Consider the following 27952-nt stretch of genomic DNA (forward strand, 5'->3'; position numbering starts at 1 on the left):
TGGAGTTTAACGTCCTAATGTTCTGCCTCGAACTGGGCTAATGAAGATGGGTATACACCATACAGTGTGCTATACGGCCTACTCTATGGAACTAACATATAGTATATCATCATTATAATAATTTGCTTGAGTGCAAGGATTCTATCTATATTGGAAACCAAGGAATCTGGAAGAACTCCACAAGGTTAAGCAGGGACCCTAAGTTTTGTCCCAGTGACTCCTAACAGTACAAGAATACAAATCATTGAAAGAAAATTTAATCATATGTTAGTCCCAAAATGATCTGGTTTGTTCGAGTGGATGTTAAACCCCATTTCTTTCTTTTAATTCACTGAGCCAAGGTGGCTACAAAGTTAAAACAACCTCCGAAATTCAGGGCTGCTATTTTTTTCCAAAAATGTTGCACATTCCCTGAACACATAAAAGAAGTGTTTACAAGTAAAATCCTTCAACCTTGCATTACGCATCTCCTGCATAAATGGGGGCTCTAATTTAGCCCAGCATGATTAGAGAGGGGAGGGGAATGTATGTTAATTATTGCTAATTTATAATGCTTATTTTGATTAATGTTTCTATTGTAATTTTGTTATAGTCATTTATTTGTGTTATCTATACTTCCGAGTCTGTAATTTGGTGTATAGGGTTAGCTCAGACCGGGGATTAATATAGGCCTGGTGGTGATGGACTAACACTTTCGGTTTAAGAGTTATGCTACTTCCAGTTCATGGCTATACCCATACTACCCTGGATCAATAGCTATAGTTATCAATAAATAACATTTTACACCATATCAAGATGTTTTAGTTGATTCTGAAATCAATTATCATGTTTATCTTAAACTGACTGAAGTATTGTGTTAGCTTGACAGTACTCTTAGAGGACATACATCAATCCAGTATATTTATTGGAATTTGGAGTCAGTTTAAACAATATCTTGTGTGAGAGGGAGAGAGGGAGATGGGGTTTAACGTCCACTCGACACAAACTAGGTCATTTCGGGACTAGTTCAATTTTATTTCAATAACTCGCTTGCGCGTAAGGGTCTTAGGCGGTGGGAGGAAACCGGTGGACCTGAAAAAAAAACCCCGAGGTTGGACAGGCGACCCTACTTCTTGTCACGTACAACAGGGGAATCGAAACCATGTTAGTTGACTCAATGGCAGACCTTATGATACAGTGCGCACGCACTAACTATTCGGCCATCCAACTCCCCAATATTTTATTCAATAAACTGAATAATATTAAACAACAGACTATTGAGCTTGTATACCAGTTTTCTGCAATTTGAGGGGGTTGGTGGCCGAATGGTTTCACTTGTGCATGTAGGATCACTTGGTCTGTCATTGAGTCAAGAACATGTCAAGGAGTGGGGTCGTCTGTTAAACCGAATGAGTTTTCTCTGGGTCCTCTGGTTTTCTCTCACAATTAAAGACCCCTACGCGCGACCAAACTATTGTAGTAAAATTGAACCTTGTTAGTCCCGAAAACATTGTGGGTTTCCTCTCACAGCTAAAGATCTCTACTTCCAAGCGAATTATTGAAATAAAAATGAATCATATGAAATGATCTAGATTGTATCAAGTGGACTTTTAACCTCATTTCTCTCTCTCTCTCTCTCTCTCTCTCTCTCTCTCTCTCTCTCCATTGTGGAACTGAAAGGGTTAAGAAGGTATGTCAGTAGAGTCAAGATGACATATTATCAGTATATATAACAATATTTGATGTTTTTACTGTTAGTAAGTCAACCATGTGACAAACATGTGTTTTTATACCCCCTACTATTTCTCTATTACATCTATATCTACCAGGTTAAACAAATAGAATTACTATTGTAATATTTACACACAGTACATATTACCTACATGTACATCAATTTAAATATTAACTTGTTTACTTGTTATATTTTTACTTGGTGATTATCTCGGAATTAACGGGACTAAAAAAAACCATTCAAAACACTCATTTATCAAATAAACTAATTTATAAACAAATAACTTTATTTTTACTACCTAGGTAATTATCTTGGAATTAATGGTACATGTACTACAAAAAATGCTAAAAATACTCATTTATCAAATATACTCATTTATGAACAAATAGTTTTATTTTCACTTGGTAATTATCTTGGAATTAATGGGACTACAAACAATATTCAAATATTATTAATTTTGCCATACTGAAATTATATCAATTGGGATTTAACGTACTACTTTAATTCACCAACCGGGCTAACGAAGATAAAAATACAGTGTACTGCGAGAGACATTTGGCCCAGGCAACGACAACCTACTTTTATTTCAATTTTACGGTCAGGGTACTTTAACGTCCTGGCACAGAACCTAAGTTATTTCTGCACCAACCTGTCCTATGAGGGGAATTTTGCCCAGACAGTGACACTACAACTTACTCTTATTTCAACTTTTAAATCAGTGGATTTTTAACGTGCTGCCGATAATAAACACAAGACCTAGGTTTATTGTCCAATCTGAACAACTAGCCGGTTTACCTGACCAAACTCTCGGTCCTGCACCACTAACAAAGGTCGACTAGAACTATCTCGGGCAAAATTGGGATTGAATCAGGTGGGAACTCTTGGTTAGTGAGCAATGCCATACTTACTGAACCAGTTGTGGTTCCTAATTAAACACGACACCACATATGGTTCCCAATTGGGCATGGCATCACTTGTGATGTGTCTCACCTGTTCTAGTCTGAATGAAGGCCTGTTGTGGAGTATGGAACATGAAGTAAGGAACTATTAATTGCCAATTGGAATATTTATGTTTCTGCCATTTATTTGAATAGAACAAAATTTTATACGACCAGCTTGAGATTTTTTTTGTTTAGGCCGAGGGAATGTTGTCAGAGACTGAAAACAATAACTATGTTTTCAAGAATTATCTTTGAAAAAACCCAAAACATTTAGACCTATCACCAGTAACACTGTACATGTATATGTAGGTATAAAGTGGCAAATTCTAATTAAAATACTAAGTAACATATAAAAGACTAACATTAAAAAAAAACCTATAAAACTCTCCTCTTAATACCAAATTATAAAATACAAACTTTGTTTTCTTATTATTAATTGTATAATATGTAGAGTTAGGACGACCATTTTAAAAAATCTTTGATTCAATAATCAAAATGTTGACATTTACTCCACACTGTCACATGAAAGCCTAATCTTTAATAATCCTCTTAAATATCAGTTGTATCATAAAAAAAACTCATCATATTTACACAAACTTGTGATAACATGAATGACAGACTGCAGGTTAAGAGAATTTATCAGCAGTGGTTGACACAGGAGAGGGTTAGACAGACGACTGTACTCTCTTTGAAAACATGTAAACAATCTTATAAGTGCACATTAGACCATTCGGCCATCCACCCTCCCCATCTTATTATCATAGAGTTGCATTAATCATAAAGGTAATGTTAACCATATATATAATACATACTTCCATTCAACCATCCAATCCCCCCTCCCCCTTATTCCTCCTTATTATCATAGAGTTGTATCACTAAGTAATGTTAACTATAAATATAATATACACATCCAGATGATTATAGAAACACACTTTCATGTTGATCGTTAACTTGTTTCTATTATATTCAAAGTAAGATATTGTTCTAATAATAATACCTGTATCATCATGTATAAAATCCAATCAAGTGGTCTATGAGTAGTTATTTCAAGGTTTAAGTACCTGAGAAAACATGCTCTATTGGTATGTGGTATTTATATCCTGAACATATTATATTATATTATACAATAAGGTTGTCATACCTTAAATACATACATAAACATAAAACCCTTTCATTATACAATATCAATATAATAAATATAGAAAATATTCTAAATATACATTAAGCTTTAATATATATAGTTCATTATGAAATGTCTATATCTATAATATATACCTGTAAGCTCATATCTATTACGTTACGGTAATCATGCGTGATTTGCATTTTCAGAAAATAGCAAATTTCTCACGGCTTAATCTACGCTAATATTTATTATTTAAAGGAGCTAAATCGCTAATATTTGGGATCTAGAAACTGACACAAATGGGTCGCAACACATACAATAATGTAATATGAATGTATATAAATTGATTTACATTCAATCGTTTCTGTTTTTACTGTAATTTCTAATCAGTTAGGTTCGGCCAAATACGCCAGAAGTCTCAATCGAATGCCAATCTCTAGCGTCTGGTTATTCCAGTCTACGCCAATAGTATTTATTGCGGATGCTCTCCAGATAAGAATATAGCGTCACCGTTTGACATGACTTGTGGAAAATGCCTAGCCTCGTCTTTCGAGTCCCTTATTACAAATAGCACTGAAACACATTATGGTACACGATTCGTGTTCCAATTGTAAAATGTTTATTTTGTCTTAAATATTTGATATCAGAAGGCCATCTTTTCCCGGTAAGATCACAACATCAATGTTGATTTAATCCGACAAATAATTCGTGTTTTCAATGTTGAAGATTTTGGATGATATTAAGTTAGAGACTTGGCTACTTTAATATTCAATTGAGGACAAAAAAAATCAAAATATCAATGCTAGATAATCTCTGGCTAATAGCTCGTTCAGATGCTTAAGTTGAACTGGTTTAAAAACCCTGGGATTCGTTAAACCAGTTTAACCGTCGTCTGAATGCAAATGTGGTGAAAAAAAAAAACCAGCTCACGACCTGTCTTGTTTACATGGAGAGCAGCAATCAATGGAATTTCTGTTCTTCATTTGGACTGATATTTCTATTACAGCTTCAATAATATGATAGCTTACAAGCGATTTCATTTAAACTATATTAAATTACTGTCATTATATCGTTAAATACACCCGAAGAATTAATAATTATCCTGTTGCCACCTTTATGATATTACAATTAGAGATTTAACTGTTACAATATGGTAGTTTACAAGGTCTTGTATTGCTCTAGAATGACACAATAAGACTTTTAATAGATTCAACTAGTTTTACATTATTATAGCTGCAAGGGATCATTCCTATATCGCTCAAATCAGACTCATGAGACTTTAATTGTCATTATACTACATGTTGTCTATATGTTAGCACATATCTATTTCTAGGAGCCACGGTAAGACGCTGGCTCGCTAGTCTGGAGGTCGATCACTACATTGACCAAGAAAGTTCATAGGGATTTTCCGACGTGGTTTCGCCTTGTCAGTGGTGCATGATGGAGGACCTAACAAGGACAGCTGTCTAGTCGTTTGGATGGGACGAAAAACCGAGGTCCTGAGTATACATTGGCATGGACATAAAAGATCCCTTGGCAGTTGGAATTCGATATAAAAGTAGGCCATAGTGCCACTGTCCAGGCAAAATTTTCAATATAGCACAATGATGGAATGTGTCCGTTTTCATTAGCCCAGTCAGTGCAAAACAGTAGGACGTTAAACCCCATTTTATTTACATATCTATTCCATTTCATTAATTGTCATTATCTGCTGTCAAAATCCTTAAGCTAAATCAAATATTGAATCAATGTAAATCCAAATAAGACGACAATGACAATAATAGGTGCTAGACATTTTATCTGGGAAACTTGTGTACACATCTAAGTTAAATTAACCAATTTTATCTAATAATTTAGCTTGCATTTGAAGCGCACAATTTTAGATATTAAAGATACATTATATTAGATTAAGATAAAGAGATGACAGTTCTTGTTATAGTAGTTAAAAAAAACATATAAAGAACAAGGAAAATATCAAAAATTTTAACATATTATGGGCTTGATTCTGGAAATGTCATGTGAATAAATGTCTAATTAATGATTTATATGACATTTTTGGCCAAACTCAAGACCTGCATTAGCAGATTTAGCTCTTGCATAATATATGTTCAAAAGACGAAATGAAATGAAATGGGGTTTAAGGTCCTACTGTTCTGCTCCGACTGGGCTAATGAAGACGGACATACGCCATTAAGTCTGCTATGAGGGACATTTTGCCCGGGCAGTGGCCGTTGGTTTTTCATCCCATCCGAATGACTAGACAGATTTGCTTGTCAGGCCCTCCGTCCTGCACCACTGACAACGGGAAACCACGTCGGAAAAAAAGAGACTAGCATGTCACTAAATAGAACGTGTTTCACAGATTTCATTTTCTTTATCCATCTTTTCCGTTTAATGGAGGGTGCTGTGTCCACACTTTCTTCTGAGAGAAATTTTAGATCTTTCATTGAACGGTGGTGTAAAATATTTAAACAACATGCACTTCTTTATTCTCGATAGGAATGTACATCGGCAACATTTAGTTTAACTTGAGCCATGTTTGTATTTGCGCATTTCAAACACACTGTAAAAACCACTCGCCTATTGTCAGTCAATCTTTTTGTCTGGCGTCGTTTAATCTTAATACATGTAAAACCCATGAAATTAATTGAATTTACAAAATAAATGTCAAATAAAAGCACAACGATCAACAAAAGATCAGTCGGATGAATTTCACAAAACGAGCAAAAATTGAACGGTAGAAATAATGTATTTGTTTAACCAACAAATATTTTAACTCTCGTTTCTCTATTTAAAGATTAACATTTGTGTAAAAGTTGGAGATGTGATGATTGTTGCTTTAAATCTCTAGATTACGTCTGTGTGTTATGTGTTTTGTTTTTGTCAGAACTGGGGTTTGGGTTGCGTCCAGTGATTTAACAATGATCACAAGGAAGGGTCATGACATTGTGTCTCGGGGGGAGGGGGGGAGAAAGAGTAATGGAGTTTAACATGCACTCGACATAAACTAGGTCATTTTGGGACTAACATATGGTTCCATTTTATTTCAATAATTCGCTTACGTGTAGGGGTCTTTAGCATTGGGCGGAAACCAGAGGACTTGGATAAAACCACAAGGCTGGAAAGGCGACTCTACGCCTTGTCACATACAACCGGGAAAGTGAAACCATGCCAGTTGACTCAATGACAGACCTCATGATACAATGTGCATGCACTAACCATTCGGCCACCCAACATCCCTTGTACGTGTCTCGGAGGGGAGGGAGAGACCAGTGTTTTTATCAAGTCATGGGAATTACCCAAACCCTCACTTAAAATTATAAACCATAACAGCACTTACTGGTAAAGATAGTTGTAAAGTTCTTCCAGTTCTAAAACTGGTGAAATCCATTCCCATGGTTACTTCATAATGCCACAAAATAAAAATCTATGTTCTATTACAGAAACACTGGAAGAGTTATGGCCACGCCTAAGATATTTAAAAACGATAACAAAGTCTTGTTTGTTTGGCTGGTTTCTCAATTTCCGTTGGCTGCAGGTCTGGGATGCGAATGACGTATAAAAGTTTACTCCAAAACACTTAATCCACAGAATATTCACAAACCGGTATTCAAACAAAATTCACACATTTAACATCAACAATTCAGAGTTTCCACACTTCAAGAACGAATCACATAGAGCTACCGTGTTCCACAGTTGTTTATTTTATTAACATTCTGCAGTCTCAGCAAATTGTCTAATAGTGGTACGTTCCTCTGTAAATAACACCAATATTCTTATACAAATTGTCTAATAGTGGTACGTTCCTCTGTAAATAACACCAATATTCTTATAGAATTTCAGGTTAATATAACAAACATTCAACCACTCTCTATATCCTAGATAAATGACTATTACAGTAATACCAATACAAATATTCTATTACTAATGGTAATTCAGAACATTTCTAATCATTTAGTCATTATACCCCGGTAATAGAAAATCTCAACTACACACAAACTGTGGTACAGAGTAACTTTAATTATAGGTAATCTCCAACTATATACAAAGATCTCAACAAAATAACAACACAAATCCTGACAATTTAGCACATCTATATTTATAATGACCTTAATAGGAAATCTCCAATCATACAAAGATTTCAACAAATAGCAACATAAATCCTGACAATTTAACACATCTATAGTAACAAAAATTCAGAACTATACACAAATCGCAGTAATTGAGAGCATTTCGAAACACTTTGTAGCAATTTTAATAGGACATCTCCTATCACACACAACAACAAAAACAGTCTCAAGACATGTACTGAACACTATACACCTACATCAACAATAACAACATCGTAAAATAACTAATAGAATATCACATGAAGAAATCTCCCACGATACTGTATATAGGTCAGAGGATTGTAATATAGTAATATTGTGTAGTTATTTAACTCATCATATAGATATTTCACTCTGACTAATAGTAGCTACTGTAGTTTACTCCAATCACTGACTAATAACTGATGAATAAACACAATATTACTCTGTTCACTGCACCATAAATCATTCTATACTACTAGTGGTGAATTAACTTATTATTCTCTTACATGTAAACTTCAACTTTTTGTTGGTAGGGGTAATGTAGCTCTTGAAATTAAATGTTATATTCGGGTCCATATGCGCCACAGATCCCCATTGACACCCTCGCCCCCCAAACCACCGTAATCCTAAATTTCTTTAAGTCCCCCCCCCCCCCTAATCAAATATCCCGAGTCTGCTATGTACAGAATACGAAGTTTATGTTTAATTGACTTAATTCCCGAGCCTATGTTTAATCTATGCAACTGTACCATTGAATAAAACCACCAATATCTCATTCACTGTATCATTAGTCATTCAATATTACGTTGAACCATCCTTGCAAACTATATACCATTAGTCATTTAAAACTAGGTTTATCTATCATTACAAACTATAACACTAATACATCAATCTCCCACTAGCTGTCATCAAAAACCACCCATCGGCAGTTTAAACTTTTAAAAAATCAATCAATTATGTGTTTGTAACTAAACTTTGATTTATTTGAATTTCAACCTTGAAAAATCACATCTCCGCACTCGCTACAAAATCGCTAAAAGCCATTTTTCAATTGATCAGATTTTAATTATAGTTTTTGACACATTTATAAATATTTTATGTTGTAATCAACATCTTTTTATTTTTTTGCCAAATAATCAATTTCATTTCTGTATTTATTCAAATTTTTTTCTTCTCTGAAAAGTTTAGAAACAATAAAACAATACAACGCTTTAGGCAAGTCATTAAAATCAATTTGATCAAAAGGCTTGTAATTTGTACGCAACAACAGAAATGACAGAATTTTTTTCGTTATTAACCATGATATGCGTTTATTGATCTGACACAATTAATAATTCAGTCACACTTCAGATTGATTAACGCTGACGGAAACCATGTATTTTATCGAGGCGTTACCTTTAACAATGTACAATCTATCCAACTAACGTATGGTTGACAGAGATTATGTAATTTATCCAAGTGTTATATTTAACGTACAATTTATCGAACCAACTTGCCGTATAATTCTATAATGACTAATTGTTTTACTGTAACCTCTCCATTATTACACTTTTACAAACTCTTTTTGTCATCATTACGTAACCTAAATAACTCCATTCTGTAAAATCATCATGCGCAATCATGACTCCAGAACTCCTAATTAACATAAAATAATTAATCGTGTATCAGGTTCCAATATACTGTTTGTAAAGTTTCCACAGAACTCTAAATCAACCAAAGCAAGTCCTATGTCAGACCTTCACATCTTTCAAAACACTGGAAGTAATTTCCTGAAACTCCACGCCTATTCCAAGTTTCCATCTAGAACTTCAATGCAAGTAACCAGGTATCAGGTCTCAAAATCATTTAAAACACTGTTATGAAGTTTCCACAAAAAAAAAATCTATAAGGCCTCCAAACAACCCTTAACATGTGAAGTAAGTTCCTAAAAATTCAAGTATTATTCCTCCAAATTATTAAATATCAAAGTCATCCACAGCAACACAACAAAAACTCACAATGCATGAAGTTTTTAAAATATTAAAACTCACAATTATCAAAGAGATAACATCATCCAAATCCATTCAAATGTTATATAAAATTTACAACACAGACGGAAGTTTGATTTCAGGATAAAACTTGAATAAACGCGAGTGAGAGAGAACGTCTGTGTGTCTACAATCCACACTCAGCAAGCAGACGAGCTAAATTTAAACAGCTGATATGTTCACTGTCAGTTGTTAAAACATTTGTCGGTCAAATTTTCTCTAAAAATATCCTCAATTCTCTCTGTATCTTATCCTCATCATGATAATAACATCACACCACTCACTGTACAGTTGTTAGTTAGATGCAGGCCATTTATACACACTTAAAACACCAACATTTATAGGAACACTATTTTTATCAAGACATTAATTGGGTCAATAAATTTTTTGCATGGATCATTTCTGATTTAAGTTATTGTTGTTTAATACATTGATTGCTTACCGCTGGTTTCTTGTATAGGTCTTAAAGACAGTGAGAGAGAAATGGGGTTTAACGTCCACTCGACACAAACTAGTTAATTTTGGGACTAACATATGGTTCAATTATATTTCAATAATTCGCTTGCTCGTAGTCTTTAACTTTGGGAGGAAACCCGAGCACCCGGAGAAAACCCACAAGGTTCAACAGGTAACCCTACTCCTTGTCATGTTCTTGACTCAATGACAGATCATGGGATCCAACATGCACATGTGAAACCATTTGGCCACAGAGAACTGGCTACAAACTAGGTCATTTCAGAACTAACATATGGTTCTACTTTATTTCAATAATTCGCTTGCGCGTAGGGGTCTTTTAGCAGAAAACCCCTGAGGTTGGACAGGCGATCCTACTCCTTGTCACATACAACCACGCCAGTTGACTCAATGACAGAACTTGCGATTCAGCACGCACATGATAACCCATTCGGTCACCGATCCCCCTGTATAGGTCTTAGACCAATATAAGGATATTACACATACATTATGCAAGAGCTAAATCTACCTATTGCAGGTCTTTCTTTAGGCCTTAAATGTTTTCTAAATTATTAATTAGAAATTAATTAACCTATCCAGACCATAATCAACTCTCGATGACATCGGAGGGCTCCAATATTAAGTATATTTAAATATGTTTTGCTATTGATGATTTATTGGAAAAATGAATAATTGAGACTGCACTGTACTTCTAACCACGATAATACGGCTCAGAGTGAAGTAACTTGACGGAAATTTTCAACATATTCCCTTTTCATTATCTACTTTGTAACTATTATAGCGAGAACTGTCAACTCTTAATCCAAATCTTACTTAATGCCCTTAAATCTTTTTCATACACGCCAACCGTCAACCCATTCTTCGAGCATTTCTTTGTTTATATGCTGATGTACTTAATAACATTATAACAACGCTTTTCACATTAAGGTCAAACATGTATTAAGCTCTCTGTTTGACCTTTATTCTGGCATGTTGAGGCTTTAAAATAGCGCACATTTTTTACTTTTAAGAATGTTGTGCCTTAATTAGTATTATACAAATGTATTTTTATGTAAAATTATTGAGAATACTCCTAACTTCTCCTACATGTATCAGACTGTTGACTCAACAAACAAAATGCAAAAGATGACAAAATGGACAGTTCCATAGAACACCCTAAAATTAAAACATCTCTTTCAACAAGGATGACAAACACATAATTTGGAATTCAAGTTCAAACTATCACTTTCTATCGCTGCAAGTAGTGGGGAGAGAGGAAAATGGGGTTCAACGTCCACTCGACACAAACTAGGTAATTTCGGGACTAACATATGGTTCCATTTTATTTTAATAATTCGCTTGCGCGTGTGGGTCTTTAGCAGTGGGAGGAAACCAGAGGACCCAGAGAAAACCCACGGCGACAGACGACCCTACTCCTTGTCACTTACAACCAGGGAATACAAGTAGTAGGGAGCTGTGATGTGGCTGAGTGAATAAGGCTTTGGCTCACTGACCAAGATGTACTACATTCGATCCTGGTGTTTAGAGAAACTTCCTCTGGATTTTTCAACATGGTTGCCTCCCCTTGTCAGTGGTGCGGACAGAGAGCCTGAAGTCCAGTTGTTCCGATATGACGATAAAACATAAAAGTCCCATGTTCACATTTGCATGCAAGCAAAAGACATTTTGAATTCGAAATAAGAGTAGATCGTAGCACCACCGTCTTGGCATACATTTGACTCATCACTTCATGGCGATCGCCCGTCTGCATTAACACTTGGTTGATGCGGAAATGTAAAACCTTAAATCCCTTTTTTATTTCATTTCTTAAAGTGAATTTCACCAATAAATGATGGATAAATGATATATAATATTCTAGAACCAGTTTCATATCAAGTTCGATTATCATGAAATAAAGATTTTCCTGATGGCAACAGGCACTTAGTTCCCAAATATCAAGGTCTGGGATGATAAGAGAGTCTATCTTAGTAAACATTCTTCAGCTTCCAACACCAGCTCATTGGGAAATCTTAACCTAAGACTAAATATTTAGTTTCAAAATCAACCTTCTTCAAAAAACATAAGAGTAACATTATCAGCATAATGGGAATACCAAACCTAAAACGGTATTCACTCATCCAAGTACCACTTTATCTCAATGCAAACTCAACTGATAATAAAACTCCTCTGTTTTTCCATTGATTCATTATAAAAATATTTCTTATATCAACCAAGAATAACAACGATGTACTGTTATAACCAGCGCTACACAGAATTTCATTACTTCAAAACTTTCACCAACCACATTTTACTGTTGTAAACAACACCGAACAAAAATTTCATTACTTAAAAAATCTCCCCAATCCAACCACTTCATTCATACTGTTAAATCCAGTAAAACACTGAAATATCAGTACTTAAAAATCTCACTAATCCACCCACTTCATACTGTTAAATCCAGTAAAACATTGAATTGTCAAAACTTAAAAAATCTCAACAATCAAACCATTTTTTACAAGCACAACACTGAATTTCATTATTCAAAAATATTTTACCAATCCAATTACTAGTTATTATTGTTCAAACGTTAACTATTAAGAATCTGCCAGTTGTTTGTATATTCACCTTGTAGCATGCTCTCTCCTCCTCAACGAAGAACAACTATACAACCAGCACAACACCGAATATCATGACTTACAAACCATCACCAATCCAACTACTCTTTACTGTTTTAACCAGTACATCTCTAAATATATTATTAAAACATCTCACTAATCTAAATACTTATTACCGTTACAACCAGTACATCTTTAATAATATATTAGTAAAACATCTCACCAATCCAACTATACTTATTATTGTTAAAACTAAACTATTGAACATCTGCTATCCTTCTACATCCTTCCCTCTTTGTCTATCATCAACCAGCACAAAAACAAATTTATTTTTGTAAAAAAACATCACTAATCCACCTACTTATTACGGTTAAAACTAACATAACACCTTATTTCACGATTTGAAAAATCTCACGAATACACACACTTCAAATTGTTAAAACTATTGAGAATCTGTGGTTGGATTGTATACATCCTTCCCTCCTCTTGTATACATCATCATCTGTAAGTGTTTAAACTGTTAAACACACCTATAACTACACACTGTATACAATACCATGTTTATATATATCTATGCATGTATGTAGGTAGGTAGTAGATGAAGTATAAACCATCCTACCATGGTCTTACGTCAGATCGTCAGATCGTATTATACATGTAGATGTAGCCTTAAAGAGAATCTTCAAGTTCTATCTTGTATTATACCGTCACACACACACACTTAACCATCCACTTGAAACAAACTTGGCCATTCTGGGACCAACATATGATTAAATTCTATTTTTAAATTCATTTGTGTGTAGGGATCTTTAGCTATGCGACCCAACTTCTTGTCACATCCGAGAGTGGGTCGGAAGCCAGCTACATTTCAACTTGGCAGCTTGCACATATTCATAATAAATTTAATTGAGGTAAAATTTAAAAGATGGATCCTCTTTAAAGAGAGAGAGAGAAATGGGGTTTAATGTCCACTCGACACAAACTAGGTCATTTCGGGACTAACATATGGTTAAATTTTATTTCAATAATTCGCTTGTGCGTAGGGGTCTTTAGCAGCGGGAGGAAACCGGAGGACCCGGAGAAAACCCACGAGGTTGGACAGGCAACCCAACTCCTTGTCACGTACAACCGGGGAATCAAAACCACGCCAGTTGACTCAATGACAGGCCTTATGATACAGCACGCACATGCTAACCATTCAAACATCCAACCCCCCTGGATCCTCTTTAAACATACATGTGCATTATGCAGGTCTTTCTTTTGATCTGAAATGTTATAATTATTATTAATTAGTATTAATTAGTATTAATTAGACATTTATCGGATTTTCACTGGATTTGAATCCGATTTGCTGCTCAATGCTGATTGATGATATAATCCAAAAATGGATAATCAAGACTACTGTATGTTTTTTATTGCACCGACTTCAATAATGATGATCAAGGCTAGACCTAAAATTCAAACCCTAATATCTTGGTTCAGAATAGTGCAATATGACTGAAGTTTTCAGCATATTCCCTTTACATTATCTCGTTTTGAACTATTATAGTGAGAACTGCCAGTTCTTTATCTGATCTTCCATAATGTCCCTTTAAATTTTTTATATTCTAGTAAAGTAGACAGATGTATGCTAACAGGAAACAATATCTAGGTAATAACAGGTAATATCCATCCTTGGTTAACACAGGAGATTCAGAATATTAAACAGACATGCCAGACCTAAATTTGTCCATTGTATACATTTTTCTGGCTTAAATGTTATATAATTCATCATTTACACATTCATTCACATGACAAAAATATCAGAATCAATCCTCTATAAAAGCAGATGGCTTAGATATTGAATGGATTAGACAATGCCCACCATATTGCCGTTCAACACGAACATGGCTGACCCTCACATTGACTTCCGATCAAAGAACCGAAAAAAGAGAAAATGAAATGAAATTTAACGTCCTACTGTTCTGCTCCGACTGGGCTAAGGAAGACAGGCAGACGCCATACAGTGTGCTATAAAGGGCAATTTTGTCCGGAGAGCAGCACTACGGCCTACTCTTATATCAAATTCCAACTGCCAAGATATCTTTTACATGCACGCCAATGTGAATGCGGAACCTGGGTTTTTTATCCCATCCAAACGACTATGCGTCCCTCTGACAAGGGGGAGCAGCACCGGAAAATCCTCATCAACTTTCTCAGCCAATGCAGGGATAGAACACAGAATCATTAGGTTAGCGAGCCAATGTCTTACTCACTTAGCCACCTTGGCTCCATCAAGAATATGAACTGTCAATCAGCAGAGATAATTTGGGTTATTTCTCTTCAAAACTTCAAACTTCGCTCAGAATAAAAAGTAATTTGACTCAAATTTTCATATTATGAATTTTTCATTATCTCTTATTGAACTATTAAAGCTAACACTTTTATCTAAATCCTATACATAATGTATCTTTAACACGTATACATTCAGAATATATTAAACCAAGTTGGATTCATGGCTATCTGACATTTATCAAAAACAATTTACCAAGAATATTTCTCTGTCAGTTGGCCTCTTATACATATGACCACCACATGTTTAGTGAATATTGTAATATCATTAATGTAATGGGTTAGAGTAATATATTAATGGCTACATGTATTATCGTTTACCATGGTTATAAAACTGATTAAAGAAAGGTTCAAAAGGCAAGATAAGGGCAGTATGTCAGATTTCTTAATTACAATTAATATGCATCCTGGACAGATAAACCCCCCTTGATGATATGAGAGAGAGAGAGAGAGAGAGAGAGAGAGAGAGAGAGAGAGACTTAGTTTGTGTTGAGTGGATGTTAAAAGATGTTAAAAGAAATATCCACTCAACACAAACTAGGTCATTTTGGGACTAACATATGGTTTTAATTTTATTTCAATAATTCGCTTGCGCATAGGGTTTTTAGCATTGGAAGGAAACCAGAGGACCCAGAGAAAACTCATGAGATTGGACAGGCAACCCTACTCCTTATCAAGTACAATCGGGGAATTGAAACCACGCCAGTTGACTCAATAGCAGACTTTATGATGTAACGCGCACATGTTACCATTCAGCCATCCAACGCCCCCTTCTGTAAATAAGGTTTATGTATTTGATGAAATCTATGACCCTGCTAACCATTCGGTCATCCAACCCCCCCAGCAGTATTTCAAATCATTTAGTTTATATTGCTGATACGTATATAGTGATCACAGCAAGATAAAGGGCAGTATGTGAAATCCGTAGAATAATACGATGTTTTACCCTCATTAAACTACAGATCTATACTTCGTTTTGTTTTTTTATACTTTTGATGGCCAACACTACACGAAGATATGACCGGTTGTAGTGGAATGTCCTGTCAGACATTGTACGAACGGCTTTTGGCCCTATGATGTCAGACATTGATTAAGCAATCAGCGTTGGCGTTTCTAGTGGTTTACTCACAGGTCAGTGCATGGCACGCCAAGAAGTCGCCATAACATACTGTTTCTTCGAGCTCCCTGGTGTGAGTGTACGTGCCTTGTAGATGGGGGGCACCTTCTCAACCTGGTGGCTTTACTCTGGGTACTCCAGTTTCCCCAACAGGAATGACCCCTGTGATCAGATATTAAAAATAATAAGCAAACGTGTCTGTGATATCATCTTAGGAGGAAGCGGACAGTAAACACCAACAGAAGAAGAATAAACTTCCATTTCATTTCATTTTTATCTCAAAATAACCGTTCTAGATCGCATGATTATAGGTTCATGCCTTTTTGATACAATGAAAGTATACTGGTTTAAATCTATCAAGCTTCAATATTCTAGAAGGTCTATCATCATTTTCCTTACATAAAAACTTTTCTTAAAGACTGTAATTTAGGCGAACAAAACACCTAGGTCAGATACGATGTGAGCTTGATATTCATCAGGCGCTTAGCAACAATAAAGATGGCTGTGATCCATCAGGTGCTTAGCAACAATAAAGATGGTTGTGTGTAATCAACGGAAAGTAGGAAGTAATGAGAAATTAAGATGGCCATAACTTATGTTGGGATTGGTCAATTTCCATCACTTTCAGACCATGTATAATATGTCCTTCTTCATTAGCCCAGTCAGTACAGAACAGTAGCTAGGACGTTTAACCCATTTCATTTCATTTCTTATATGTTTTTAGGGTAGTCACTGTCCTTAGGTTACCACCTTGTAAGTTACCACCTGAGAAGTCTGTGTCCTAAGGTTACCATTTGGAAAGTCACTGTCACAAGGTTACCACCTGACAAGTCACTGTAACAAGTGTTACTGATTCTAACCATCAATTAGAAAAAGAAACTTTTATTGACTTTTATTGTAATTACCTGACATACATGTATATAGATATATATATATATATGTTTTGTACCTGACATTATACATCATTAATCAGTTTTTGTATATAATGTTTAGTTTTAAACCATTATTGGCAAATTGTTCAAATTTATTGACAATTATCAAAGTTATTGGATAACTACTGTTGTGTAGTTTAAAGGGTCTGTCTAAATTAGATAATGATTGTCAGGTTTACTACTTTCACTAGGGGTGTTGAGTAACTAATTAGTCTGTTAATTATTCAACAATTCTAGTGAAAGTAAACAGTTACCCAACACTAAATGATACCTGAGTTATAGTGATGATACCTTGTATACAAATATACTAGCAACTAGCGACAGGTAAACCAAACAATAACATATGTAAAATAAAACAACATGTTATAAAACAAGCCAGGAACAACCTACATGACGACAGTGTCATGTCATAAAACACGCCAGGAAGGGTTCGTCTGGGTTATAAATGTCAATAAGAAAAGACAACTTCCAGTACATTTTATATCGAAGGATATGATGTCATTTCCTGCGTATTTCCCCAGTTACTGTCACATTATAAATTGAGGTTTAAATACCTGAGTGATTGGACAGGCATCGTACAACATCGGCGCTAATATCATTTACCTGATTTACATTTAACAAACATATGGACTTCAATGACCTCCCCATTATAATAATCATTATCTAGCAGATTTTAAACTGGGCTTCGTGCCCTGGGAGGGCCACAGCTCGCCACCAACCCCCAGCAGACTTATTATTTACCATCCACCAGGTAATATCCTATTCCAAAATCTGTGCGCTCTGCTTGCCCCTCCTATAAATCTACTTTAGCTGCCTATGCCTATGTACATTATTTCTGTGAATAAGAGAGAGAGAGAGAGACAAATGGAGTTTAACATCCACTCGACACAAACTAGGTCATTTAGGGACTAACATATGGTTCAATTTTATTTCAATAATTCGCTTGTGCGTAGGGGTCTTTAACATTGGGATGAAACTGGAGGACCCGGAGAAAACCCACAAGGTTGGACAGGCGACCCTACTCCTTGTCACGTACAACCAGGGAATCCAAACCACAGCAGTTGACTCAATGACAGACCTTGATACAACGCGCACGCGCTAATCATTCGACCATCCACCCCCTTCCCCTTCTGTGAATAATGTTAATGTATTTTACAGAATCTATGCACCTGCCCACCCCTCCCCTAAATGTGTATTTTATTCTCCTAATCTACTTTAGCTATTGTTCTGTACATTAGTTTAGTGAATTAGTGAAGTATTTATCTTGTGTTAAAACCACATTCAACCATCTCAACATTATAATAAATATTTCACAACGTTTTAAACAAGACATTGGGCCCTGAGCTCACATGGAGGTTCACAGCATGCCCAGACACTTTTGGTAGGCAATATCCCATTCCCCCCAAATCTACATCAGGTGTGTATATCAGTGAATATAAGGCCTGTGTATTTTTCTTGTGTTAAAACGTAAACCTGTATACGTGAAGAAAGAAGGTTAAAATATAATTATTGTAAAGTTTAAAACAGAATGTAAACTTCAACATCCTGATCCCATGTTTTTATTGTAAATATTTACCTTACGGTTATAAACATTCCTATTCCTAGTTACTGCTAGTTTTATATATATATATACAACATGACTGAAACCAACTTTATATCTAATCACAGAAAACAAGCCTCATATAATCATATTCAAGTTACATGTTTTTGGTATCAAAAAGAGAGAGAGAGAGAGAGAGAGAGAGAGAGAGGGAGAGAGAGAGAAGAATGGGGTTTAACGTCCAGTAGACACAAACTAGGTCATTTCGGGACTAACATATGGTTTAATTTTATTTCAATAATTCGCTTGCGTGTAGGGGACCCGGAGAAAACCCACGAGGTTGGACGAGCGACCCTACTCCTTGTCACGTACAACCGGGGATTCGAAACCACGCCAGTTGACTCAATGACAGGCTTTATGATACAGCACGCACGTGCTAACCATTCGGCCATCTAACCCCCCTTTTGGTATCAAAATTAGCCACATATTTAGAGTGTGATGTCATGAATACACTTTATGATTATTGGTGAAGACAAAGGGTCGGTCAAGGGATACTGTATAGTCGTTTGGATGGGACAAAAAACTGAAGTACCATGCACACCCTTGGCAGTTGGAATTCGAAATAAGAGTAGGCCAGTTTGCCGATGTCCAGACAAAATTTCCCTCATGGCACACTGCCTGCCCATCTTCATTAGACCAGTCAGTGCAGAATAGTGGCAGGTTAACACCATTTTGTTTTATTTTTGAAAGTGATATTGACTCTTTAAAAACTCTTTAAACATTTGAAGTAATAAAACTTCCTTTTTCCTATTAAAAGCTGATGAATTATTTATGTGAAGGATCTAGAAACTAATATCTATTTTATTTGGACCAGTGATATAAACAGACCACCGATGATTATCGCCATGTGGGAGGCAGAAGCCATGAGGCCAGGAATGACAGAATAAATGATCAGTCTATATAGGCCTTATCCAAGTTATCCTACATCTTTATGTTTCCCCCCTGTCAGGAGAGTGGGGAGTAAGTGGTGTAGTGTGCAGGGTAGATGACAAGGTCTACCTGTTACATATGCCAATAATTTATTCTATGTTAATTTACCCCACCCTCTTAGGTCCGTTTCCATGTACTCGTTTTTGCAGTGTTTCCGCACATGTTTTCGCAGGGGAAACAGTCTGGCTAATGCCAAGGTAATGGGTCCGTTTCCATGTAACTGACAAAAAAGTGTACAATGAAAACAGGTTTTAGAATCAGTAGGCCATCTGCAATATATATGTAGTTATTTATCTTTTAACACCTTCTAAAATGGACACTTAAAAAAACTTTTAAAATAAACATCATGCCATACTTACCAAATTGACCTAAAATGTCCCAGGCAATATAGTACATTTCAGTTTTTAATATAAATAAATAAGCAATGATATTTTTTAAAATAAAAGGTTAAACTCCCTTTCATAACCATGAATGTCTCCCCCTGGCTAACATACATGTATGGAATTCATTTTGATTCTAAGATCATCTAAATTAAACAAAATATATAACTGTTTACACCCATTCAGATATCTTCAAACAACAGTTTTAATATATTTAAGTACACATACTCGAACATCTACAATATAAGCAGAAGAGGATAATAAACTTTGTCAGTTTAAAGAAAAAACTGCACCATACATGTATATCACGATTCAAACAATATTTAACAATATATATAGCCATGCTCTATTTATGTCATATATACCAGGAACTACAAATAGGAATACCAGGAAATATATCTACCCAATTTTATGACTTGTATCAAAACAGAACTTATGTTAATTTATGAATCATATCAGAATAGAACTTTTGTTAATTTATGACTTGTATCAGAATAGGACTTTGTTAATTTATGACTTGTATCAGAATAGGACTTCTGTTAATTTATTACTTGTTTCACAACAGAACTTATGTTAATTTATGACTTGTATCAGAATAGAACTTGTATCAGAATAGAACTTGTATCAGAATAGAACTTGTATCAGAATAGAACTATATGTTAATTTATGACTTGTATTAGTATAGAACTTCAGTTAATTTATAAAACTCAGCAGCGTAATATAGATTGTACACAGGATCATGGACTCGCATCTAGCACGTCCAAGGTTTGAACACAACCCAGTTAGATCGAACCTTTGGGATGTTTCAAGTCTGGCTTACACTGTAGGGTTGACAAGGAATAGAGTAAATGTCAAACCATGGTCCAGCTATGGGAAATTGAAGATGAATAGACACAAAATAGAGCATTTTGGGACTACATGTAACATATGGTTCAATTTTATTTAAAAAAGTGGGAGGAAACTGGAGGGCCCAGAAAACACCTACAAGGTTTGCCATGCGACCTTACTCCTTGTCACATGGAAGCAGGGAATTGAAACCACAATGACAGACCTTGCGATCTAACATGCACACGTTAAATCAGTTGGCCGGCCACCTACCCCCATCCCGCCATCTTCAATTCTAATCCGTCAATACATTTATAATAAAACACCGAACTGCTAGCATGCCTGAAAGATGAACTATCTGAACTCAATAAAAAACCAGTTGGCAATAACAACTAGCAAGCGCATACAGGTCTAATACTGTGTAATCTTCTGTGCATGTATTTCTGTTTTTTTTTCTGACTTAACTCAAATCAAATAAATGAAAGCATTTATTGAACTTGGCTAAAAAGCTTTAATAACCATGATGAAAGCCATTCTCTAGCTACTGATATTGAAAGATAAATGTTGAGTAGAACAACAATCCTTGGAACTAGATACAGTACACTTCAACAACATGCTACATTAAAGATACATTATGGGAGATTGGATAAAGAGCTGGCAGTTCTCACTATAATAGTTAAAAACTAGATAATGTAAAGTAAATTTTTTGAAAATTTCAGTCAAATTGATCAACTCGGAACCAAGATTTTAGCGATTGAATTTTCGGCCTAGTCTCGATCATCATTACTAAAGTCAGTACGATAAAACAACCATAGTCTCGATTATCCATTTCATGATTAAACAAGCCAACAGTGAGGCTGATGTCCCCCGCCGAAATAGGAAAATAATTAGAGGACACATATAAATTTATCACAAATAAGCGGAACGGACAGACAGACAAACAGACAGACGGACGAACCCATTTTAATAGTTCCCTGCTTTCTTCGAAAGGCGGGGACAATCAAAGTAGGAGAGTTATTGTTTTCCAAAGTCTCGACCAATCAAATTGCGTATCGCTCTGCTCACCCTGAGCAGAAAATGCTCATTATCAAACTTAGTCAAGGTATTACTGTAATGAAACTATACACCAAGTTTCATCAATCTCACTTAATTAGAACTAAAGTTATCGTGTCCCAAAGCATCAACCAATCAAATTGCTTATCTCTGCTTACCCTAAGCGGAAAATGCTCATCTTCGAACTCCATCAAGGCATTGACCTAATCAACACATACACCAAGTTTGAACATTCTAGCTCAATTAGGAAGAGAGTTATCGTGCCCCAAAGTATCAACCAATCAAATTGCTTATCTCTGCTTACCCTAAGCGGAAAATGCTCATCTTCGAACTCCATCAAGGCATTGACCTAATAAACACATACACCAAGTTTGAACATTCTAGCTCAATTAAAAGTTATCGTGTCCCAAAGCATCAACCAATCAAATTGCTTATCTCTGCTTACCCTAAGCGGAAAATGCTCATCTTCGAACTCCATCAAGGCATTAGCCTAATCAACACATACACCTAGTTTGAACATTCTAGCCCAATTAGGAAGAGAGTTATCGTGTCCCAAAGCATCAACCAATCAAATTGCTTATCTCTGCTTACCCTAAGCGGAAAATGCTCATCTTCGAACTCCATTAAGGCATTGACCTAATAAACACATACACCAAGTTTGAACATTCTAGCTCAATTAGGAAGAGAGTTATTGTGTCCCAAAAAGTGTGACGGACAGACAGACGGACGGACAGACAGACGGACGAACACATTTTAATAGTCCCCTGCTTTCTTCGAAAGGCGGGGGACAATTATGAATGGAAGTCGAACAGAAAATCAGAACCTAATCCAACAAACATTGCAGGCTAGCAATGCCATCGGGAGTTGATTATGGTCTGGATAAGTTAATTAATGTCTAATTAATAATTTAGATAACATTTCAGGCCTAAAGAAAGACCTGTAATAGGCAGATTTAGCTCTTGCATAATGTATGTTTAATATTTGCATACCTGTGCTGTTTATATAGCCTCTTGTCTAGGGGACAGCATGATATTCGATATTCATGAAATAACAAGCATACAAACTCGATACTTGGCACAAAATATGGCACATTTTAACAACATGCTAAAAATCTCATTTATCATGCACCATGTAATATTTGCATACCTGTGCTATTTTCTCCGGTGGAAAGGGCAGCATGTAACTATTGATAGCCTCTTGTATCGGAGACGGCATAATATTCGATATTCGACGTATCCGACTTCCGCTTCGTTGTCGTGAGTGACACTTCTTACAATTTGGTGGATGATTCATGCCTGGTGATTTACTTTACGTTGATTTCTCAAGTCATCTTCCCAAACACACTACAATTAATCCATCTTTTGGAAGCACAAAAAGAATTTATCCAAAACACACTATTCCATAATTATTGTAAATCTTGTAGGTATAGGTGAGGCTAATCCTAATCCAGGTGTAGAGATCATCATTTGACAGTTAATCCATCAATGGTCAGGTAAAAAAAAAAATTCTGATAATCCATTTCTAAAATCACAAAAGTTTTTCCTTATCCCCGAGATGAAATAACGTAAATTCTGTAATAATTAAGGTTCGGGTAAGTAAATAGATCCATTTAAAAAATCACAAAATTTCATTTTCCTTATCACCGGGACAAAGTATAGTAAGGCAATCAGAATAATTACCTATAAGTTTCTTTCCTCCTCCAAAGTAAAGTTGATAATTAACAAAAAATTTCCTTCCTTTCACGGCTGGTGAAGTTAACTAGAAACCGGGTAAATAACGAAACCATGGTCGGCTATTCATATAATAACATGTATAAACTTATCCCAATTAAACTGTACTGTCTATTTTTCCTTATCACAGACACAAAACCTGTTAAATTATGTGATAATTAATCGTAAGTTTCTTTCCTTTCATATCTAGTGAAGTTTAGTTAAAAACTGCGTAAAATAAACGACACCATGGTCTGCTGATCATACATTTATAATAATAATGCAGTTCAACAAATCTTAAAACATCCTAATTAAACGCTGTAGTTTATCAATTTTTTATACATTCAACTTTCTACATCATATTGTCACTTCAATAGTCTTCCCATAAAATCATCCAATATTGTACATTTTACTACGCTGTCATAGTTTATTAATCATTCCATTGAGATTTATTCGTCTAGTTTCTGTTAATATTGTCACTTTAATAGTCGTCACATAAACATGTGCTCTCACAATGGACCTGATGAACACAATAGTTACAATATTTCCCAGGCTATGGAACTATAGGAGGGATGGGCTAGATCACCTAGTCACAACTATAGGTGTGCAGTATACATCTGAATGGATAAACAAAATCATTATCACACTTCAAATATGTTATTCAAACTTCTCTGCTCTTAACAACGCAACAAATGGATCAGAAATAAAATTTACCCAGTTCTAACAACTCAACTTCTCTACACAAAATAAATTTTAATACAAATCAATCGGATTTTCATTTACATAACAAAACTTCTTTAACTTGACTTTCTATGATTTATTACAATCTAAAATTCTGTTACCACTTAAATATCTAATTTCTAATGACAACAACTAGGTCAATTCGGGACGAACATATGGTTCAATTTTATTTCAATAATTCACTTGCGCGTAGGGGTATTTTGTGGGAGGAAACTGGAGGATCCGGAGAAAACCCACAAGGTTGGACAGGCGACTCTACACGTACAACCGTGGAATCGAAACCATGCCAGTTGACTCAATGACAGACCTTATGATATAGAGCACATGTGCTAACCATTCAGCCGTCTTCCCCCCTCCCCACCCTTTAATTCCATCCAAATAACAATTTTTATTTATAATATTCTATCAAGTATGCTGGGTTTTTTTTTTATCTCTTTTTATTATGTAAATGTTATATTGTCTCGCTCTATAATATATCTTTATAAAGCGCACATGAGCACATTATCCAGGTACATGTAGCTGTTGTGAGCTTTAGAAATGTGTACAATTGTTGATGAATACAAAGAGGAGGAAGTCCCCTATTAAATGGGATATTTCTTGTGAACTCCTTGTTGGAAATTGACTTAATCGTTTTAATAATGATCTGAAGATGTCGTGAATAAAACTAAGTCATAAATTCACTGTTAAATATTTCAAAGACTGAACTTTATAGAATAAATAACAGAAGTTACAGTGGTATGAATAAGCAGGGAAACACTGCAAAAGCAGCAAAAATCTTTAGCATATTTTCTTTTCAAAAAAATTTTAACGGTAACAAATAAAAAATGTTGCAGTAAATTTAGGAGAAATAAACAGCTATTTATAAAGCTTACTGGCTACATCTTCATCCATGATGATCAAGGTAAATACAACTCTTCTAGTTTAAAACAACCTTGGTTTAATGGAACAGATTGAGATTATAGCCAGGTATAATTTGTTCACCTGTGGTCCAGATTTATCGGTCTATTTTAGTTCATAACCTACTGTACTATATAGCATTCTGGTTTTTCACAGCCCTGTACAATATTCTGATGGCTGTTGTATATTACATACATGTAATAGTTCATAGTCTTACTTATATATTCCCTATGGTATATATCATACCTACTCTAACAATATTCCCTATAGTATATTCCATACTAATCCCTATTCTTACTTATATATTCCCTATGGTATATCATACCTACTCTAACAATATTCCCTATAGTATATCGCATACTCCTATGGTATATCATATATATCGCATACTAATCCCCAATCTCACAATATTCACTAATTCCTATGGCATATATATCATATAAATTGTACTAATCCCTACTCTCACAACATTCACTAGGGAAAACTCATCTCTACCTTAATATTCCCTAGGATATATCATATACTAATCCCTATTTTACAATATTCCCTATGGTATATCATTAATGCCTACTCTTCATAATATATTCCCTATCATATACTAATCCCTACTCTTAGTATATTCCCTATGGCATTGGTTCTCAGTCTTTTTTTTGCCAACAGCACACATTGGAACACATGAAAATATAGCGGCACACATGACACAAACTAGGTCAATTCAGGACTAACATATGGGTCAATAATTCGATTGCATATAGGGGTCTTTAGCTGTGGGAGGAAACCGGAGGGGCTGAAGAAAACCCACTAGGTTGGACAGACGATCCTACTTGGGGATTTGAAACCATGCACCCCACTTGACTCATGATACAACACGCACAGGTTAAACCATTCGGCCATCCTCTCCCCCCCACCCAGATAGAACCCATGACTTGAATTACCAGACCCACTAGGCCACAATTCCTTCCTATATTACCGGTATTCACATGCTTGATATTATTACAGTGTTTGTTGTCACAGTATAGTTTATCAACTATAAATGAACACGTGCCATTTTTTATGAACACATATTTAGAGTTATTCATTTATTAGTATAAATAATTATAGAGATTGTTTTGACATTTAATAGTAAAGAGAATAAAAAGATAATAAAATAGAATCTAATTCGTTTGATACAGATGTTACATGGCTTATAGAATTCTTACATCTGTGGCAAATGATATAAAATGGTATTTATATATCCTTCTTTTCTGCACCCACTGGGCTAATGAAGATAGGCATACGCACTACAGCCAACGCTTTGTGCCGAATTCCAACTGTCAACGTTTACTTGAGGTGCACTCCAATGTGTAACTGGGACCTCGGTTTCCGTCCCATCCGAACGACTAGACAGTTTTCCTTGTCAGGCCCTCAGTCCTGCACAACTGACAAGGGGAAACCGCTCCAGAAAATCATGAGGAACTTTTTCAGCCAATATCGGGAACAGACCTTAATACCTCCAGACTGGCGAACCAGCGCCAAACTCACTGAGCCATCACAGCTCCCACATCTGTGTGAAACATAATGAGATTTAGCCAGTTGGACATGTGATTATGCTACTTCAAAGTTTACAATCAGGGGACTGTTTCACGAAATTTCAACTAAGATAAAATTCAAATTTTAGTAATTTGATTGGATAATATAAGATTAATTTTAGTGCTTAGCCAATCAAAATTGAAGTATCTACTAAAATTTGGATTTTATCTTCAGTTAAAATTTCGTGAAACAGGCCCCAGATCTGCTTTTTTTGCAAACAAATAAATAATTGGCGTTTCACCGACTGTAGAAATGAAATGAAGAGGGGTTTTACGCAGAGACCCAGCTAATTAAGACTGCTGTGTTTTGTCGAATTCTATCTGCCAAGGGTTCTTTTACATGTAAATGTACACTGGACCTTCTTTTTTTTGTACCATCCGAACAACTAGGAGCATTGCTTTGCCAGGCCCTTCCATCCTGCACCACTGACATAAGGGAAAGCCAGCCTGGGAAATCCTAATGAGGAACTTTCTCGACCAACATTTGTAGCAGGTTAAATGAGCCAATGTGGCTCCACAATGACTACATATTATTATAACAATATATACCGACAATATTTACCCTCATTGAAAATACAATTAATCATTAGTCTTGTTGATACAGACTACAATACTAACTAATTGATCTCAAGTACAATTAACCATAACCTATAAAGTCTTGTTGATATAGACTACAATAACCACTAATTGTTAACATCAAGGTCTCTTCTTTACAACTTTACAGATTTCACAGGATAAAGCAACCATAAGTGGGTTTACATAAGTAGGCCTATTAGATCAAAATGCCAAAATGTGTTTAGCCTAGACATTTTAACTTGTTTGAAATTGAATATTTCCATTTTTCTAACATCAAGATAAATAGCACTATCAAATTCCTTGTAGGAAAACCCTGGTTATGATATTATGAA

At 35.4% G+C, this 27952-nt stretch overlaps 1 protein-coding gene across 6 annotated transcripts in view; it reads right to left on the reverse strand.

The window, feature by feature from the left end:
- The window catches only part of LOC126831548 (nostrin), a 72265-nt gene that overhangs the window by 15925 nt on the left and 28388 nt on the right, over positions 1-27952 (reverse strand). The window contains exons 1-2 of one of the 6 annotated variants that reach the window (XM_056103206.1): positions 13185-13201; positions 7116-7530 (exon numbers count right to left, since the gene is read on the reverse strand). The exons of 2 other annotated variants lie outside the window; for them this stretch is intronic. In XM_056103206.1, coding sequence (XP_055959181.1) covers positions 7116-7172 — 57 coding nt within the window. In that variant the 5' untranslated portion in view covers positions 7173-7530; positions 13185-13201. Of the gene's footprint in view, positions 1-3649; positions 3711-7115; positions 7531-9896; positions 10061-13184; positions 13202-23275; positions 24456-27952 lie in introns of those variants that run through there. 3 more of the 6 variants (XM_050562096.2, XM_056103205.1, XM_050562098.2) reach the window with 3 other exon arrangements.

The sequence above is a fragment of the Patella vulgata genome, chromosome 9 (genome assembly GCF_932274485.2).
Source record: "Patella vulgata chromosome 9, xgPatVulg1.2, whole genome shotgun sequence".
NCBI classification, from domain to species: domain Eukaryota; kingdom Metazoa; phylum Mollusca; class Gastropoda; family Patellidae; genus Patella; species Patella vulgata.